Here is a 20,235-nt window from a genome sequence, read left to right on the forward strand (position 1 = left end):
ACTTTTGGGCCTATTGGATTCCTAAGAATTTTAAAAGTGAAATATTGTTACCCTTAAAAGCTGACCTGTACATGTGCGAACTACACCACACTTAGGCGCGTTCAAACAAAAAAGATACACCCCAACGTTAAAACATATCCACATGACAGTCCAAATCAGCAAAAATATATATCCCCAACGGTAATATTAACTTCCTTCATTAAATTCCTACCCGAACCACACCATTTTTTCCCTAATTCAAAGCTCTAATCTCCCAACCATTTTCAGCCATTTTTGAAGGTTTGGAGCTGCCAAATTTGTGTCGAACTTATTTGTAGTGCAAAGAGGTTAGTATAATTTAGTGTTAATTCGTATTCTTTACTTCATATCAGTTTTAGGGTTTGACATTTCTTCCCCAATTCTTGCTCATCTCCGTTGTAATTTTAGGGTTTGAAATTTCTTCCCCAATTCTTGCTCATCTCTGCTGGTTTATGCTATGGGTTGTTAGGGTTTGTAATGGAGAAAATCGACTTGAATAGATTATGTATGAGCGAAGCTGAACCAATGCTCAAAGCTGTAGTGCAATGCAAACATGGAAATTTGCTGCAAATGAAAACTTCTTGGTCGAAGCCGAATCCTGGAAGAAGATATTGGTCTTTCCCTTACTATGGTCTATGCGTTTTTTGCTCTATTGTTTCTTATCGATAAGTTTAATTTTGAATTTTCCTTGTTTATGGTCTGTTTTGCTAATTTGCAGGCTAAGAATTGCAAGCTTTTTCGGTGGACAGATAAAGAATAAGTTGATCCAAGATCAAAATTTATCCTCCCAAGATTGGTGAACAAAATTAGAGATTTGGAGAAAGAATTAGCGCAATCTGAGAGTATCAAGATGGAATTGGTTGAGCTTAAAAGCATTGACATGAATTCGGTTAGTGTCGACATGAATTTGGTTGAGCAAGAGGAGACAAGTCTGCTGGTTCAAAGGAAAAGCAAATGGTGTAGGTTCAATAGGAATTTCATTTTGTGTTTTATGGTTTGTGTTGTTGTTTTGCTCATCAGCGATCTATTCCTTATAGCATAATGGAATTGTCATAGTAGCATAATTGTGACATATCTCTTTTGGTTGTCTTGTGTAATGTAAGGCAAATGGAATTGTCCTTACCCTGTGTAATGTAAGGACCATTTTGTGTATTGTTTTATGTATGAATAAAACATTTTACTCCTTTCATGCTTTTGTCAAGTGGTTATTTTTCTCAACATTATAGCAAGTGAATATATATCTCACCACTTCTATAGCACAAACACAAAATAATTTGCTAAAAAAATACACACATAAAGGCACCTATAACAGTGCATAAACAAAAATCAATACACAAACAAAGGCTGCAATTTTCACAAACAAAGGCTGCAATTTTCACAAACAAAGTTGCACTATAATGCAGAATATTTTCATAACAACCCAAAACAACAAAAGTCAATTTGTTCGAAAAGCGGCAAAAGTAAACGTTTTCAAGGATCCACAATAATTTAAGATTTGTTTAACCAAAATAACTCAAGCTGAACGCTCAGACATCAGATTTGTCATGGCTTCTTGGTGTTATACCTCGGAAAATTTTCCGTTGGTACGCAAGTGAACGATCTAGTGAGGAATGGCATTTGATGACCCTAGTTGAGATTTTAAAGATGTTAGAGATGAGGGAAGAGGATTGCCAAGAGAAGGCAAAAGTATTTGATAAGTATCAGAAAGGAATTACGAGCAACGAGTTAGCAAGGCCTTAATGATGTCTTGGAGAAGAGTTGCAATGTCCCTTAGATCGATAATGAAGTGTTGAGCGAGTGTTAAGAAGGTTCCATAAGGATCGGAGGTCAAACGAAGTGATGAGAATAAGTTCAGTGGACTGATGGGTTATATGGCTCATTATACGGACCGTATAATGTTTTACGGACCGTATAATGGACCGTAAAACCATCACAGAGAAGGTTGCTCGCTGGTGAAGTTTTACGGTCAGTTATACGGACCGTATAATGGACCGTAAAATGGTCACAGTGAAAGGGGTGCAGGGCAAGCTCATTTGACGATCCGTTTTACGGACCGTATAATGGTTATAAGGACCGTAAAACGTATCGTATAACGGATCCCGACAGATCAGTGGTGATTCATTAAATAAGGGACCAAGTTCATGAAATCATTTCAACATTTCATTCCTCTCTCTAAAACATCTCTCTACATTTATTATACAAGTTTTCAAGGATTATAAGCCATCAACAACATTAAATAAGTGAATCAAGAGTAAGAACCCATCAAAGATCATCTAAAGTCAAGAAATCCAAATGGAGGAAAACTAGGGTTTTGCTCAAGGTGGAGTATTATCAACTAAATCTTGTTCCTACAACATCTAAGGTAAGATTCATGATATTTACATGATGTTTAAGGTATTGGAGAGTTAAAATACATGGATTGTAGAAAATATGGTAAAATGGGTTATGAATGATGAATAGTGACATTTTGAGGGATAGTTTGAATTGAATCATGAATGTTGTTGTGTTGTGATATGAATATGTTATAAATGGTATTAAGATCATGAACTAGACACTTTAGACGAATGGACGAAGTTGGGTGTAGAGACGCTAACATTGGAAGGGAACATGCAAGTGTAGAGTAGTCCGACGAAAAGGTATGTAAGGCTAACCCTTCTTTCATAAGGCATGGTTCTTTGGCCAAAATTCTCTAAATGATTGATATATTCTCTAAATTCCTAAATTCTCTATATGAGTATGTTGTCTCCAAATGATTGATATTCCGAGCTCATAAGCTCAAGATCCTTGATATGTACTACGATTGTACTACGCACCTCATAAGATGAGTAAGCCTATGATATAGACGTAGTGATAATGACGATGATAGTAACGATGATGATAATAATAATGATGTTAAAGGTGCCTACGGGCTAGTATGCTTATGTGTGCCTATGAAGGGATATAATGAAACCCCGAGCTTATAATGCCGGGTAGAATATATGTATATGAATATGTATACGATTACGTAACGCGCGCACACATCTGTAGATGGTACGGATAACCCTGAAGCCTTGGTAGGGCCAGGTATGAGTAACCTTGAGCCTTGGTTGGCCAAGTATGTACGAAACACCGAACATATATGGTCGGGTATGTTATATAAGGATATGTATGAAACACCGATCCTATGTGGTCGGGTATGCTATGTAACACTATGTATATGAAACGACTATGTACATAATATGAATATGAATGTGACAAGACTATGTATATGAATAGGAATAAGGATACGCATATGAATACGAGCACAAATATGGTACGAGTACTATTATGGAATATGGGTGATGATGTATGTATACAAGTACGTATGAGAAACGGGAAGTTCCTATGAAAGGCAAGTAAGTGCTATGACGATGATCTTATTGTCTCCCCCTCCTATGCTACTTCATATGTTGTCTATTATGCTTTCACATTGATATTGACCATGCTTTACATACTCAGTACATTCTTTGTACTGACGTCCTTTTGTTTGTGGACGCTGCGTCATGCCCGCAGGTGCATAGGGAGACAGACTTGATCCATAGCAGAGCTCCATTTCTTCCGGAGCCATAGCTTTTGGGTACTCATTCTTTTGTGTATATAATTATGGGCATAGCGGAGTCCTGTCCCGCTCATGTGATATGTTATACTCTTCTTAGAGGCTCGTAGTCACGTGTATATGATTAGATATGTCTGACCTTGTCGGCCTATATTTTGTATATCATTTTGTCGGCCACGTTGGCCCATGTACATTGATGTGGCATAGGTGCCTATGATGATATAAAGATGTTGTTGTCCAAATGGGACTAGTTTGACGAATGAAAGGAAATGTATGTCTAATTATATGGCTCACCTAAATATAAGTATAAGTGTAACCTAAGGGGTGCCCGGGTGGGCTAGCACCGGGTGCTCGTCGCGGCCCCCTAGACGGGTCGTGACACTTGAACTATGAACAGGTGTTATTCTAGCTTAGATTTGCTGAACTGCTTAGCCTTTTTCTCATTATTTGCTGGCCTTGCATCTCTTGTAGCTTCCTTGTTGTGATTGCTTGCTTACCTTGCCATTTCAGCTTACTATTAGCACTAGGCTTGTAACCAATACCACCAGTTACATCAGCTAATCTTGTCACCTTTGTGTTGACACCCAATTTTGTCCCGCCTCTCCTCCGAAATACCTATTTATGCTTCTAACACGTTTGGAAAATTTTAAAATATATATATTATGTTTTACCATAATTATTAGGCTTTTATCAATGCCGGCGTTTCACTATTCTATTACAATGCTTATTATTATTATTATTATTATTATTATTATTATTATTATTATTATTATTATTATTATTATTATTATTATTATTTACAATTTTATCATTTCGGCATTTTTGCCAGCTTACGCACATGCATCGCATTTATCTTTGCATAATTAAATAATAGTGTTTATTTACTGTGGATTTTCGAAATATTATTGCACGGCTATTACAACGCCATTTTTATCTGAGCATTAATAATTGCATATTTTATATTAAATAATATTTTAACACAAGTTATTTAAATAGGTTTTTTATTTAAATATAGTAGCCCAATCAACCCATACTATTTTCGGACCAATTCATAAATCAGTCCACATTTTAATTCAACCAGCCCATTCTTTTAATTCACTAGCCCAAATCAATTAACCCACATTTTATCCCAGCCCACTATTTTAACCCAATATTCAGCCCACTACCCGAAATCACCCGACCCGACCCGGATCTTCATTTAACAAAGGAAACCCTTTTAGGGTTTCCCTCATTTTTCCACTTCGTCCGCCGCCCCTGCTCCTCTCTCTCCTCTCCTCCTCTCTCTCATCTTCTCCCTCATCTCCCCTTCCCACGTTACCACTGCCACTCCACCACGCCCTGTCCCCTATGCCACTGCCGCCCCACTACACCTTGTCCCCCCACACTCCTCTGTCACCACCACTCCTCGCTGTCCCCGCTCCCCCTCCTCTTTCTTCAACACAAAACTAAAAAGCCTAAGAAGATATAAATAGGTGGTGGAGTGGGATCAAGAAAAGGGGGGATTTTCCATTAAAAGAGAGGGAGGCTAGAATCCCTTTACGAAAGCAGTTCTTGAACCCCAAAACCCCCTGAAGCAAGAAATAAGTTTTCTTTCAGTGAAAAAATCACCTAAATAATACCAGTTCATTAGACGCCTCAAAATCTCCATAAAAAATCAGTTTCTTTAGCAAATCGTAGTCTCAAAATATCGAGTCAAAATTCTAGAACATTTGTTTTTTTTTGTTGTTGTTTTCTGCTTATATTTGCTTTGTGTTGTTGCAAATCCGAGCATCGTAAATTCGGATTCGATAGTATTCGAGGTAGATTCGAGACCTTCGCCTCACTTCGCTGCACCCGAAGAAGGTAATCCTCTTTTTTTTTTTTTTTTTTTTTTTTTGCATTTTTAGATTTATCTATTCTATGTCAGTTTAATTTGCGGCTCTACATGATTTATGCGTGAAGTTCAACAGCTATAATGTTTAGAATGGTTTGGTTCCATGAGCAGCCATCATTTGGTTAAGTAGGATTGGATATGTTGTATTAATCAGTGATATGTTTATAAACCAGTTCAGTCGGAGTGTTGTTAATCTAGATGTCTATTAAATGCTAATTAGTAATTTGCTTGAGTATTCTTGGGTTCTGCTTAACCATGCATTTTCGTGTGATTCAGGCATGATTAAATCTCTGATTGTTCATATGCTTAGCAGTTTAAACCTAAGTCTGTCTATGTGCGTAACTGTTGTTATTTGACTCTGATGTTGGATTATGAGTAGGTCCAATCAGTTTGTTAGCTTTGGATGCCTTACGTGGTATAATTCATCATTTGTATGCTAGATGATTTAGGCATTTGAGTAGAAGCATGCTTCAAAGTCTACTCGCCAAGAAATTCTTTCCTTAAGGGTTTGTGAGGGGTTTAGATCTAACAAAAGGTTGAAAAGGTTTCAAATCAGTTGCATGAAGTCTTTACATATAAAATGGATTTGAAGTAGTATTTAAAACTCTAGTACGATTACTCAAGCTTGCGTTCACCATCTGGTATAGAAAGTGCCTCGAGTTGCTTTATATAAAGAAAATATGCATTAGTCTCTTAACAAAGAATTCTATATCCATTCTTTTATGCCAATCTGAAATTAAGCACACAAAATATCTCAAAATCAAATGATCCACCAATGTCTGTGCACTTATTTGATTTCTTTTGCGGTATATGGTGCATCAATGATAGTCTAAAGTATTGTTTTTGTTCATGTGTTATTTGAACTGTTTATATTTTGCTGTGATTCTTCAATAATTTATTTCAGGATAAAGTACGTATTGCATATGGTATTAATCAGTAATGCATTTTTTATGCTTTCTTGATGTTAGTCTGTAAGTCTAAATATGCTAATTGGTATAATGTTGTGATTTGGATCGAACAAACTAAGTACGCTAATGCACTTGAATAATCATGACTTATATACTATTTATAGCCTGAACAGTCTTAGATAAATAAGATAGCGCTGTTGACTCAACTGGTGTGATTAAGCAAGTTCCCTGCAAACTTGTGTCATTTAAATTTATGTAAGAAAATGGGTTGAGGCCATACATGTATGCCACAGTATTGGCCTTATGCTTATGTGTTAATTAGTACCTTGAGGAATGTTTAACTGTCTAAGCTCTGTATTCAGACAAGTTTCTGGCCGTGCGAATTCATGTTTAGTTTGGTTTAACTTCCAGTTGGGTAGTCGGTTAGGTGTTAGCTTATTTGACTTGAGAAACTGTGCTAATGTGAGATTTTATTGATGACAAATATGTGTTATCATGTTAAGGGATTAGTTTGAGTATACAGGAAAGTATGAGCGTGAGGTCTGACTGTGGTAACTACTTTGGATCTGCTAAATACTGATCTGTATATACGAGGCTTAAACTAAACTAAAAGAGTGCATCTCTTATATATTTTTTGTTGACTAGAGGATGAACAACTTATCTCGAACATGTAGATTTGGTGATCAAATGTAGACTTAATTGGTTCAAAACTCAGTTTGATGGAAATACTTATCAGGCCGATGTATTCATGAGTTGATTAATTGGTTTAGTGCATTAGAATAGCCTAGTGTTTACAAGTACTTATCTTGCCTGATCCAAACGTACTTATTCTATGTATACCCATGAATTGTGCAAATAAGCTCAAAGTAATCTGGTAAACCAAAATGCTGCAAGCGATCAGTTTCTTAAACCCTCTAGGTGGGTTTTGATCACCTACGCCTATAATGAGTATGGCTCGATTAGTGTTGCATTTCAAAATGTGATTCCTCAAACAAAAGCTTAGCATTTGATGAACTAAAGAAGGTTTGATTGTATGAATTCCTATATTTGTCTTTGTCTATTACCGTTGGTGCTCCATCTGATAATCTGGTAGTTCTGGGCAGTGTATTGCATTGAATATAAGTTTGTAGAATGAGATTTTTGTCAAAGCTACTCTCTCTTTGTTCGACCATCTAAGTATACAAATAAAATGACTCAATTAAATGTGCAGTTAGTGGGAATGACAATGGAACAACAGTACTGATGAAAGTTTGCTATGTTTGTTTTTGTATGAGAGGACTATATTTTATAAAAAATTATCTTGATTTGGCTCATGTTACTTCCATATTGATAACACGAAATGCTTTGTATCCTGTTCGTTTGCCTTTCCAAGTGATTAAACTGAAGTACTGATTTGAGTATTATCATAGACTATGAAAACTGGTAATTAGTTCAATACCTTGAGGCAGTTATTGATTAAAACATGAGATATACTTAAAATATACCCAGAATATACACAACTTACTGATTCCTTTTGAATTTATATTTTATATGTTTAGCTTATTCATGGTTAGATACTAATCCCTTCTCCTTTCGTTTTGTGCATGACCATCGCATACGAGTCCGAGGGACTCGTTATTCTTCCGCATTCGATGTTGGGCCAAAGCCCAACGGGATACCTTACCGAGTCAACCCCCCCATCAGATACAGCAGCAAACAGATCCTAGTAGTTCCAAAATGGGCAGAGCCCATTTAATGTTATTTGCTCCTTATTTAATTTTATACATTTAATTTGTATTGTGCAACTAACTCTTTGTTTTTTTTTTTGTTTTCTTAGTTTAGAAGAATACTAATAAATTAGTAGGTTAGTTTAGTAATGGGTAGTTAGTTAAAGGGAGATCAATAATTAATTCCATAAATTTCATTATCTTCTTTTTATATTAAAGTTATTTATAATATCCATAATATTTACTTCTAGAATAATTGATAGTATAAATTCATATTTTTCGAATTAAAGGAGTCATATTCTTATTATCTTAATTTCAAAACATCACTAATATGCAAACATAAATTCAAAAATATTTTAAATAATTCTTCAAGTTTTGAGTCAATCACGCATATTCTTAATCAAGCATAGTTAATAAGGATAATAAAAAATGGATAAAGAAAATCTATTAGCTATTTCGTATTTTTATTCACACTTCTAAAACTCAAAGTCAATTAATACCTCATTGCTTAGTTCATTTAAATATTTATTAAAATATTGCATAAATGCGCATCTTCTTCTACTTATATGTAAGTTATTATATTTTGTAAACTTCATTTTTTATTATGCTACTCCCTTTAAAACTATTAGTAACTATTATAAATTTTATTTCAAATAGCATTCTAAGATTTCTTTTTATACAAAGTATTAATCTTATTTTTAATAGCCTTCTTATTTAAAGCCTTAGCAATATGTATAAGTCTTATTTTAAGCAATTCATATTTTTCTTTTTAAAACATTAGCAACATTACAAACCCACTTCTTAAAATTAACATTTACATCTTTAACTTCAATTAATTAACCTAAGTTTGGTCGGACAACCGTAAGTTAACGGATTCTAAAGGATGCCTAACCCCTTCCCTTTAGGATAATATAGAGCCCTTACCTAGAATCACACTGGTTAAGCAGACTATTAATTGAGGTTTAGTTTTAACTTTGCCTTAGTTAACCTCTAGGTGTCCTAATTCACCGTTAAATTAATTAGGTGGCGACTCCTTAAATAAAACAAATAGGAATCACCAATATGTTGTACCCTAATCTTAACCCGGTTAAAATGGGGTATGACACTTTGCTGTACACAAACTAATGACAACACTTTAGTAGTGTCAACATACACATACAAGAACAATTTAAATGACCAATGTCACTGGTTAAGAGCTGAAAACACTCACATTAAGAGCTTTGAAACCATTTTCAACCTGGAAGACACCCATTCCTATGACTTTTGGCCTTTTATATGGGGCAGTGCTACCCCTTCCTTCCTCTTTTAGCAGTTGGACATCCAGAAGATGATGCAGGGAATTCAGGAGGTGCTGGAGGTGTAGCAGGTGTAGGAGTTGTAGTAGGTGCTCTATTTTCCACTGTTGGAGCTATTTTTCTAGGTCCTCTCCTTCCCCATTTTGGAGTGGGCTCAACTTCTGCCTGTGCTTTCTATAGTACAAATGTATATAAAATCAGAAATGATCATTTTAACTTGAAGAATGACATAAATGGGACTTACCTTTGGTCTTCCTAATGGTTCCGTTGTTCTGGCCCTTGCCCTGCTTGAACTTGGTGTTTCTGCCTTTGATGAATCAACACCTTTATTTTTTGTGCATCCTCTCTTGTTGCATCCTCTATTATGGCTATTACTACATGTCATGGTCATTCCAGTTCTTGGTAACTTTCCAGATTTCTTATTCTTATAGGCCTCTTTCGTTCTAACTTTTGGTGGCCTGCTAGGCATGCTTTTGATCTCTGGTGGTGCAACAGTTGGATTAGTAGAGACAAGCCACATTTCCATATTTGTTACTGGTTGAAGAACATTGGCATATGTTTTCAAGTAAGTCTCTTTGTTGTAGCAGTTGTGAATGTAGTCAAGAGGGTCATATTTTTTTTGGTATATTGCAGCAATAGTATGTGCACATGGTATTCCCTTTAATTGCCAAGCCCTACAACTGCAATTCCTTCTAGCAAGATCCACAGTGTGTTGGAAAAGTCCTTCTCTCACTTCATACCCTGTAACTCTATTAAACTCAATGTTACATCCCATTAACCTTGTAATGTTCTCCTCTAGGACCTTCATTGCCATTGGAGAGTAATTAGTTCTCTATTTATTGGCAAACTCCCTCAACTTACCAATCCTTATCATCTTCTTTAATCTTATCTCTTCACGCATAGTTATGATTGTCTTGTGCCTAATAGCCAAGTTAGTAAACATTAGTACACATACCTAGCATCTAACAAAATTCTAGTAGCCAACAAAAATAAAACAAGTACACATACCTAGCAGCCAAGATCCATGCATTAAAACACTCAGACATGTTGTTGTCTACAGAATCACATTTTACTTCAGTATTGAAGTACACCTTACACCAATACTCTACATTGTTGTACATCAAATCATCCATCATTTCTACTGGACCAAGCAACTTCATCTTGTTAATATTTCTTCTCAATTGAGACTCAAAATCACTCTTTGCAATCTTTCAAAGCTGTTGTCTTCTTTGAAGTCCTCTCCAACCCTTGCAAAAGTTAGCCAAGATGTGCCTAGCACGTTTTCTATGTTCAACAACAGGTAACAGATCCTTAACTGCTACAAACAGTCCCTGAAACAATGATCAATTAGTACTGATTAAGAGACATAAGTTAATATGAAACATGATTAAAAAAATAAACAAGTTCCCTACCTTTTGCATATCTGTAGTCAATGTTAATTCAGCACCATCACCAAGTGCAAAATCATCTTTCAGACATTTAACAAACCAAGTCCATGTATTCTTGTTCTCATACTCAACAACTGCCCAAGCAAGAGGCAGCATTTGGTTATTACCATCCTTTGCCACAACAACCAACAACTAGCCTTTACAAACCCCTTTCAAAAAACACCCATTTAAACCTATACATTTACTACGAGCCAAAAATGTCTTCTTCAATGCATTAAAACATATGTAAAAACTCTAAAAAAACTACTTACCAGTTGCATCAGGTTCACCAAGTTTCACAACACAAGTGCTCCCAGGATTGGTACTTAACAGTTCATCCTTGAAGTCAAGAATTCTTCCAAATTCCTGAATGCGGTCACCCATGATCTTTCTCTCCTAGCAGTAATCTTTCCAACATGAACTATAATCTTTTTTTCTAATTTGTTCTTGCAACTTGAAAACTCTTATGTTTGGCTGCTCTGTTATCCTCTTTCTAGATACCTCAGCTATAAAATTTGCATTACACAAGTAATTTCTGGTGGTCTAGTTGCAACTACGCTTTGAAATGTAAGTTTTTATTTGGAAATCATTTGTGATTTTGTCAAGACATGCATACAAAACTCATGGACAACCATCCTTGCACCTAACTCTTAACACCCTTTGGCTCATTCACCCATTTTTCTACTTGAACCCTCCTTTGAACAACATATTTAGTTACTGCTCTTCTAAACTCATCCACGTCTTTAAAGACCACACCCAACTGTCACACAACTTTTTTTGCAATGGGGTCATGAATGATCTTCTTCTTTTCTGTTCTCTCTCTTGAAGTACTTACCCTTAGTAATACATTTACCCTACCGGATTCAGCATCTTCATCATCCCAATACTCATCTTCATCTATTTCAAAGCTAAAATCATAAGAACTTGGATAATAAGGCTCATCACCTCCTAACCTTCCATCAAGACTTATTTTTTCAGTTTCAGTTTCATTAAATCCTAGATTTGGACCAGCTTCACCTGGTGGTACCTTTTACTTTTGCTCTCTCCTTTCCTTTTCTCCTTTGAAAAGTTCTTCTTCCAGCCCTCAACTCCCTAACCTCCTCATACACATCACTTTCATAGTCTACCTCGTCTTCTCCAACTATTCCCTCTACAGATTGTTTACTATCAGCAGTTGAGTAATTAGATCCCTCTTCTGAAAAATCAGATCCAACTGGACCAGATCTAGTTCATCTAAAGTAGGACAATCATCTTTAATAACACCATTTGCAGTAGCAGCAGGTGTAGGATGTGCAGTTATGGTAGAAGAGGGAGATGGTGTATTAGTAGAAGTTGCAGTAGGTGAGGGAGCTATTTTATTATCAACAGTTGTAGTAGCAAAGGCAGCAGGTGTAAAATAAGGGGATGTTGTATTTAAAGGATCCTCACCAACCCTATCATCAACTTTTATGTCTTGACCATCACATGCAGAGGCAAATCCAGGATTTCAAGAGGATGGGTTCACCATTAGCTATGGGGTTTTTTTGATTTTTTTGCCTTTGGTTCGTTGCAGCTTAGCGCCTATGGTTTTTTTTTTTTAAATTTCTTTTGCCTTTTGGGTCTTGGGTAATTAGAAACAAAGGGAAAAAAAATCATTAGATGTAACATAAAAGAGAAACACGTTTTTTTTTTTTTTTTTTTTTTTTTTACTTTTGGGTAATTAGAATTATAGAAGAAAAAGGATTTAGAATAATACAAAAAGGAAGTTTAAAAGGATGCTTTAGAAAATAAAAGCATAAAACATGCAGGAGCTCGGGTTTGATCCCGAGACCTTAAGGAAATAAATACAACCCTTAACTAGTGTTCCACTTGACCTGGTTTGACTATGTGTTCCTTCAGTTAATATTAGATATATTTTCAAAATTATACACATAATATATTGAGTTTAGTCGAGTGACTATGTGTTCACGTGACCCATATTTTATATGTAAATTCGTCTCTGATCACATGGCTCTAAATTATTAGCATTAAAAGCTGAATCAGATTCCTCCCTATTCCCATGACTAGCATTTTCTAATAAAGGGGAGGGGGGTCCACAACAGTTGGTTCATTAATCATGTGGTTCACATATACCTACACAATATCTCCATCTTACAAAGACATACATATGTCTAAAATATCCATATCATTCACAACATCTACCAAAATGCCACTGTTAGGTAGCTTAATGCTAAATGTGCAAGTTGTAGCGTATCCTAGTTTTTTAATATAGTTTCTCAACTCAAAATAGGACATCTTATCCACGTCTACATTCTATTCAGTAATTTCACCACCATCATATTTTGGTTCCCAACTACTTAAATCTAAGGCACCACTATGATACCATCTTAATGTTACCAAAGTAAAGTCAGCCATGTTCTACCTGATTACAAACAAACAACAAAGAATAACAAATTTAACATATTGTGCATTACATGAAATTACACGACTAAATTGACATATTGTAACAGATGCACATTTATTCAAGAAGTTACACGACTAAATTGAAATATTGCAACATATGAAATTACACGATTAAATCGAAATATTGTGACCCTAGTCTAAATCAAACGAGGGTTAAACAATAGCAATGCAAGAAACAAACGACAAAATAACAGGGCATAAGTTTTGTTCTTCAAATATCACATTTATTCAGAATAATAGTAAGGAGAAAAAACCCTAGTCTACATTTTTTTGGATTAACAATAAAAAAACTAACCTTTACACGACAAAGAAGAAGAAGAAGAAGTGAACAAATAGCATTCAAAGTTGACCTTCACTATCAATTTATGCTTGTTTGGGGGGTGAAATGGTAGTTCAATAGTTTTTTTTTTGTTAGGGATTTGACCCCCTTTTAGGAATTATAAAACGTAAATGAAATCTGGGTCCGGGTTCGGGTCGGTTTTAAGATAAATTAATGAGGAAAATTAAAATAAGGGAGAATAACCTATATATACATAAGAATAAAGTATATTTACAAAATATGATGATACTTTTTAGTTTACAAAACATATCAATAGATTTCTTGTAAAATATGTACGAAAATTTGTGTATGAAAAGTGTATGAAATGTGTATATCTGGCTCAAAGCTTAAAATTTTCGCTCAAAATTTTGTGTATGAAAACTGTATGAAATCTGTATATCTCGTTCAAGGCTTAAAAATTTCACTCAATTTTTTGTGTATGAAATATGTATATCTCGTTCAAGACTTAGAATTCTCATATTTTTCGTATATGAAAACTGTATAGAAACATTATGAAATATGTATATAACTGTACAGAAATTATAAAAAATTCATGTTAGGTTTTTGAAAATTTCATACAACTGTACTATAACAACATTGTATACAACTTTCATATAGTTATTTAGCAAATAAATTTTCATTGATTGTTATTTTGTCAATTTTCACAATGTTCACGTTAAGATGGAAGAGGCAAAATAATATCCAGAATAGGAGACGATATTTGAACTCTGATCAGGTTTACTTGGGCTTTGCCAAATTTAACACTGTAGGAAGTATGTAGCGAATGCCAAGCTATGGCTAGCCAAAGGCACCATATTGCTTAGATTGCAAAATGGGGAAAATGACCTAATAATGAGCAAATGGTCAACAATTTAAGTCTATCTTCCTTCTCTCTCTGCCAGACTCTAACCCCTCTCCTTTCCCTTCCAGATCAATAGAAAATAGGAGATTAAAAAATTCCAACACCAAGTCAAAACTCAAATCAGAAGTATAGGGTTCCTCCGATGGTATATCAGGCGAAGATTTGAAGTGTTTGGAGAAATTTCATGCGGAAATTGGTTCCATGGCAAACCCATATGTATTGAATAATGGAATTTGATGGCTCCATTCTCTCAGTATTTTTTTAAAATTTGCATTTTTCTAGATCTGCGCTTTTTCAAATTGTGTTTGTTTAGATCTGCCATCAGAGCGTGGCCTGAACTCGCCAAAGAAGACGCCGGAGAAGGGGAAAAGGGGAAGAGAAGGATGGGGCGGTGGAGTTTTCAGAGAAAACAGATAACAGGGAGAAAGGAAAAGGAAGGGTGTCTGTTTTGGATGAATCAGGGAATGGGGAAAAAGGAAGGGAAGGGTGCACTTTTATTTTTTTTAGATTCGTTATGTTTTGTTCTTAATTAAGTTGGTATGTTTTGTAAATAAGGAAAAATATACTTATGTTTTGTAATATAGAGTCTTAAATAATCTTATTAGATCATTTTCTCTTAAAAAATAATAGGAGTGGGGCCCGACCCGTGTTGACAAACATTTGAGCATAATTGGTTCACATGTACAAGTCAGCTTTTAAGGGTGACAATATTCCACTTTTAAAATTCTCAGGGGTAATAGAACCCCGCAAAAGCTTGGTGTGTAGTTAAAATTTTGGTCAAACGTTGGGGGCTCATTTGACCATTTTCTCTGCACGTGAACATACTTTTTATAAAAAGAAATTATATTTGGGATTCGATTTGATCATCAGTTCTATAATTCCTTTTGATACCCTAATCCTTAGCAAAATAAATGATCCACCAACCTGAAACTTCCAAAATATTGCCCATCATATTTTTTTCTTGGTACGTCATGACTAGTTGTAAATCACTTCATGATAAATAAACACTTTTTTAGTTAGCCACTTATTCTAAAATTTTGATACTAGCTAAAATCACATTAGCTTTCCTTAAAAGTTAGGGGACTGCAATTCATCAAAATCATTGAAAAATATTGGGCTCGTCTCTGGTATTCCAAATCCTTGTCAGTCTAGGAATATACTGCCCTTGTTACATGTATACATAAATGCTCCAATTGTTTTTTGTTGCACTAGAACCCTTACAATCTTCCTCTTGTTATTCTTGCCCTTGCCGCCTCTTCTTTCTAAGCTATGTCGAACTGGTCAGAATTGTCGTATGACCTCATTACTATGATTGCAAAGCGTATTAAAGTGATGGAAGATTTCATTGATTTTGGTGTTTGTTTCTATCTCATGTCACAATGCCGCCACAAAGGATAATTTTGATGTATCCTCGCCCCAAATTCCTTTGCTTATGCTAGCTGATAAACATGATGATTATCGAGAATTTTACTGTCTTTCCAAGCAGAAAGTTTCACGCATATTTCTCCCAGAAGTTAGAGGGCGACAATGTTTTCCATTTTCACTAGGTCATATACCGGAGAGTTTAACTTGTTGCATCCTTTCTCCCGTACCCAAATTCAACTTCCTCCACAAAAAGCCCTAAAGGAGGCTTTACATAAAGACGACACAGAAGTATCGAATTACTTGATTGACAAAGCTGTCTTATCTGCCAGTCCTTCTCTTACATCAGATTATGTGCTGGTGATTCAAAATATTACATATGTTAATGAGCTGGATTTTTGGCATCCCGGAGACGTCAACTGGACTAGAATTGTCACGGGAAAATTGGGTGCATTCAATAGTCTCATTTACCATAAGGGGAAATTTTATTATTTGGCTTATAGTGGGGAATTATGGGGTTTTGACGTTGCGGGTGTAGCATTCCTCGACCAATTGTAGAGCCACAAGAGCTTGCTTGGCTGGAAGATCCAATATTCCATAAACTGTCAATTCAGTTGTACCTTGTTGTTGGGATATCCGCTGCACTATTACTTGTTATTCGATTTTTGAAGAAGCCATATAGTAGTGATTATCAAACCATAAAGTTTAGGGTATTTGAAATAGACGTAACCAAATCTAAATTGACCGATATTAATAGTTTGGGAGATTCAACAATTTTTTTGAGCCGTAATGGAGCAAGTGCTATTAACTCTTCTGAGTTTACAGGAGTCAAACCTAATCACATTTATTTTACTGATGATGTGTGAGAGAGCTATTCTGACTTGGAAGTTGGTGGTGGAAAAGATATGGGGCGGAAAAGATATGGGGGCTTACAATTTTGAAGATGGACAAATTGAATATTTTTATCCTGGAGTGTCACTAAGTCGTATTTGCCCGCCAACTTGGGTTATGCCATCATTCTGATATCATCGTCATGTCGCGGCTCATTAGTTTTCTTTGTTTTTTAGTTTGGTTATGTATTATTTATTTTTTCCAAATTCTCATTATAAAGTCAAGTTGATCTGTTTATTTTCCTTCATTTTAATATGTTGTATGAATGTTATCATATTTAAGCAATTCTAGTTGTGCTTTCTGTAAAGTTGATCCGTTTATTTTCCTTCATTTTAATATGTTGTATGTGTTATAGAGTAATAAAGTAAGAACAAGAATATCGTAGAGAAAGAGACAAGAGTTCTTTTATTTCTCTTGAGGGATGTAAATACAATGAAGAGAGTCTCTCTATTTATAAGAGAAAAGTAGTTTGGTCCCAAGGTCACAAATCCTAAATCCAGTGGGAAAAATTTTAGTGAAGGAAAAAGAGCACACATTTCTAATAATACATCCTTTGGTTGCCTCATCAAAAACCTTACAAGGAAATACACAGTGGGACAAAAACCTTGAAAGGGAAAAAGAGTACAACGCGTATTAACTCCCCCTGATGAGAACTTCAATCGAAAAACTTAAATCTTCATATCTCCACCTTGTGCATCATCTTCTCGAAAGTTGCAGTTGTTAGAGACTTGGTGAACAAATCAACCATATTATTACTTGAACTAATATGTTGCACATTGATATCACCATTCTTTTGGAGATCATGTGTGAAGTACGAGTTTCGTGAAATATGTTTTGTCCTTTTATGAATTCTCTCTTTAGTTGGGCTATGTATGCTGCTGCATCTTCAGTCTTTGGATAGAGTTGCATCGGCATATAATATTGTTGAAATCACTCTAAGTGCATCCTGACTTGCTTTATAAATAGATGTTATCTTTATATGATTTGACTGTCATGTAGAACAACATCATATGACTGTAATCCCTCATAATCATAGCAAATATATAAATGCATCAATTACATAAAGATATGATACTTCAGGACCAAAGATTTCTGCAAGTTTCTTATTTCAACTTCTTTCAGCAGATAATCTATTGCTTTTGGAAGCTCTTCAAGAGTTTTATACAAGTCATCTACTTGCACAACAATATAATAGATTCTGATTTTCATAAAAATGTAAGGATAAATAGAGTCATTTGTACCCTTAATCAGTGACTATTCATTATGGTGATCAAATCGCGTTTATCTTGCTTAATTTAATTCAAATAAGAATTATGATTAAATTTCTAGAACTTGTATATACTTCTAGCATTTAAAATTCTCCAAGAATTTTTAACATAAATTTTGTCATATGACAATATCTATCAATATTTAAATGCATGACATTTTCTGATGTCTGGACTGCAGGTCCAATAAGCTTTAAGCTTAACAAAACGAGTCATTTCACTTGGTAATAATGTCTACGTCAGCATGCTTTATAGACGTAGAATTCAGATCCGCACAACCTTTTACAATATTACCCTATATTGTACCAAAGATATCGTGGATGATATATCATTTGTATCGGTTTCCAATGTGACATAACTTATTTAGATCTCATCACTTCCATTAGTTTTAGGTACCTAAACCTCTCATGAGGTTTCATGAAGTGTTATGTTGTAGGCTCTTCAAGAGCACGTTACCTCCTTATAATGATCATTTTGATTATTTGCTCCTCTCCCTTTTCAAGGATTATTTCATTCGAAACCGATTGATCTAACACGCTTCATGCATGTTGTAGACACTATCCCTCAGGGACATTAATTTAATAGGAGCATTTTGCAGCTAAAATTAGAAATTAATTTTGGGCAGCAAATACTTCTAGCACTTGACTTGAATTATCTTCGACTAAGGATCATACGAATTATAATTTATAACATATTTCAAAATTGCTTATTCCCCCCCCTTATGTTAGAAAAACTAACATATATCCCATCTTCTTTGGGGAGAATCCATCTTTGTGCATCATGGTAGATTAATTAATCATATACCACACATAAAAACTGTTAGATGGAAATATCTGGTTCCTAACGCTGAACCAATTGTGAGGGGAGAATTTATCATTATTTATTGGTTGAAGCATACAAATGTTGTTGGATGCAATATGTCATATTTTAGACCAACATATGAAGCTTTGTTCTCATAAACAATGGTTTGGCTATATATTGGAGGCATTTAACGCCAAACCAGCTTGGATATAAACCAGCATTATCAAGATGAATTGTCTTGGTTACATAATCTGGAAATTATGCTCTTAACTCAATTATTTTGAGCAAATAATTTTGTAATGTCGATCTTCAGGTTGACAATAAATGCACACGTGTACGTCTCATAGATGCATCTATTTAAGTTATTACATGGAAGGTGAACGGTCCCATATTGACCTTTTACATTTTCCGAGAATTTACGAAATTCAATCCCAACATTAGTTAGTATGATCAACTTATCGTGAGAACAAGCAATAAAAATAAATTCTTAAAGAATCTTCTAGTTCTTCAATATATGTCAAATACTCAATCTGCATATCATATTTGAATCGGGATGGCCAAATCGCTCATGCCGACTAATGAAATTATTTATACTAGTAAACTTCAAGTTTAGCATGCCATGTGCTATTTGTTTTAGTAAAACTTCTTATTGACTATGACATGAATTCTTTTTCGCATCGATAAACTTCTGGTTATCGTGAATTGTGGTTTCATCATGCTTACATTTGTAGTACAATCTAGAGATAAGGCGCGTAACCTTTCACATAGATATTTATTACCTACTATGATTTTGAAGATATTTAATCCTCCAATTAGTTATATCTTCAATATGATAGCCATTTACTTTAGTAAACTTCTAGTTTACTACAACTTGTGTTTCGATCATAACAACTTCGTATATTACAATCTAAAATGAATGACATAATAGTACATAAGCTCTTCAGGAGCCTTTAATTTATTCTCCATAATCACACATTATTTGGATAGTACTAGTGTCATGATCTTCTAGATAAATTGTTAGCTCTTCTGGAGCCCTTAGTTGATTTTGTACTATCAAATATTACCCTGACATCGTTGGTGTCATGACAAAAAATATTACACTAACATCGGGAGCAGATTTATGAGTTTATTACTTCAGGAGCAGATTTCTGAGTTTACTACTTCGGGAGTAAACCATAGAATATTTAGAATATTTTTTCTCAATTTTTCTACCTCTTCTAGAGGTGAGTCGTGATACCTTCACAACCAAACACACAGATATACATATAAATATATACATACATACATATATATATATATATATATATATATATATATATGGTTTACTACATACTGTCACATTCTTGTCAGAATGGATCTGTATTTATAACATTTATCAAAAGTTCTCATTCTTCAGGAATGGAACATATCTCAACTGAACATGTCTTAACCATACAAAATTATGATCGCTTAGAACCTCTTTTAAGATATCGCTACTTCAGAAGCAATCGAA

The 20,235-nt window shown here is 34.8% G+C and overlaps 1 protein-coding gene, 1 long non-coding RNA gene and 1 pseudogene across 4 annotated transcripts; 2 read left to right on the plus strand and 1 right to left on the minus strand.

The window, feature by feature from the left end:
• Window positions 1-167: 167 nt before the first annotated feature.
• On the plus strand, window positions 168-1,207 carry LOC132622215 (uncharacterized). Its single transcript, XR_009575851.1, has 3 exons — window positions 168-326; window positions 488-632; window positions 737-1,207. It is a non-coding gene; the product is annotated as an uncharacterized LOC132622215 (long non-coding RNA).
• A 7,612-nt stretch (window positions 1,208-8,819) lies between these two features.
• On the minus strand, window positions 8,820-14,618 carry LOC132599192 (uncharacterized). 3 transcript variants are annotated; one of them, XM_060312478.1, is made up of 5 exons: window positions 11,074-14,618; window positions 10,787-10,896; window positions 10,383-10,705; window positions 9,619-10,294; window positions 8,820-9,548 (listed from the first exon to the last, which is right to left on the minus strand). In XM_060312478.1, exons 4-5 carry the CDS (start codon window positions 10,186-10,188, stop codon window positions 9,366-9,368), a joined length of 753 nt encoding a protein of 250 aa, XP_060168461.1. In that variant the 5' UTR covers window positions 10,189-10,294; window positions 10,383-10,705; window positions 10,787-10,896; window positions 11,074-14,618; the 3' UTR covers window positions 8,820-9,365. The 3 variants fall into 3 exon arrangements, with proteins under 3 accessions (XP_060168461.1, XP_060168454.1, XP_060168445.1); XM_060312471.1 differs by having other exon boundaries at window positions 10,787-10,971; XM_060312462.1 differs by having other exon boundaries at window positions 10,787-14,618.
• A 1,075-nt stretch (window positions 14,619-15,693) lies between these two features.
• Window positions 15,694-16,344, plus strand: LOC132616847 (uncharacterized; annotated as a pseudogene).
• Window positions 16,345-20,235: the final 3,891 nt, after the last annotated feature.

The sequence above is a fragment of the Lycium barbarum genome, chromosome 1 (genome assembly GCF_019175385.1).
Source record: "Lycium barbarum isolate Lr01 chromosome 1, ASM1917538v2, whole genome shotgun sequence".
Lineage (NCBI taxonomy): Eukaryota > Viridiplantae > Streptophyta > Magnoliopsida > Solanales > Solanaceae > Lycium > Lycium barbarum.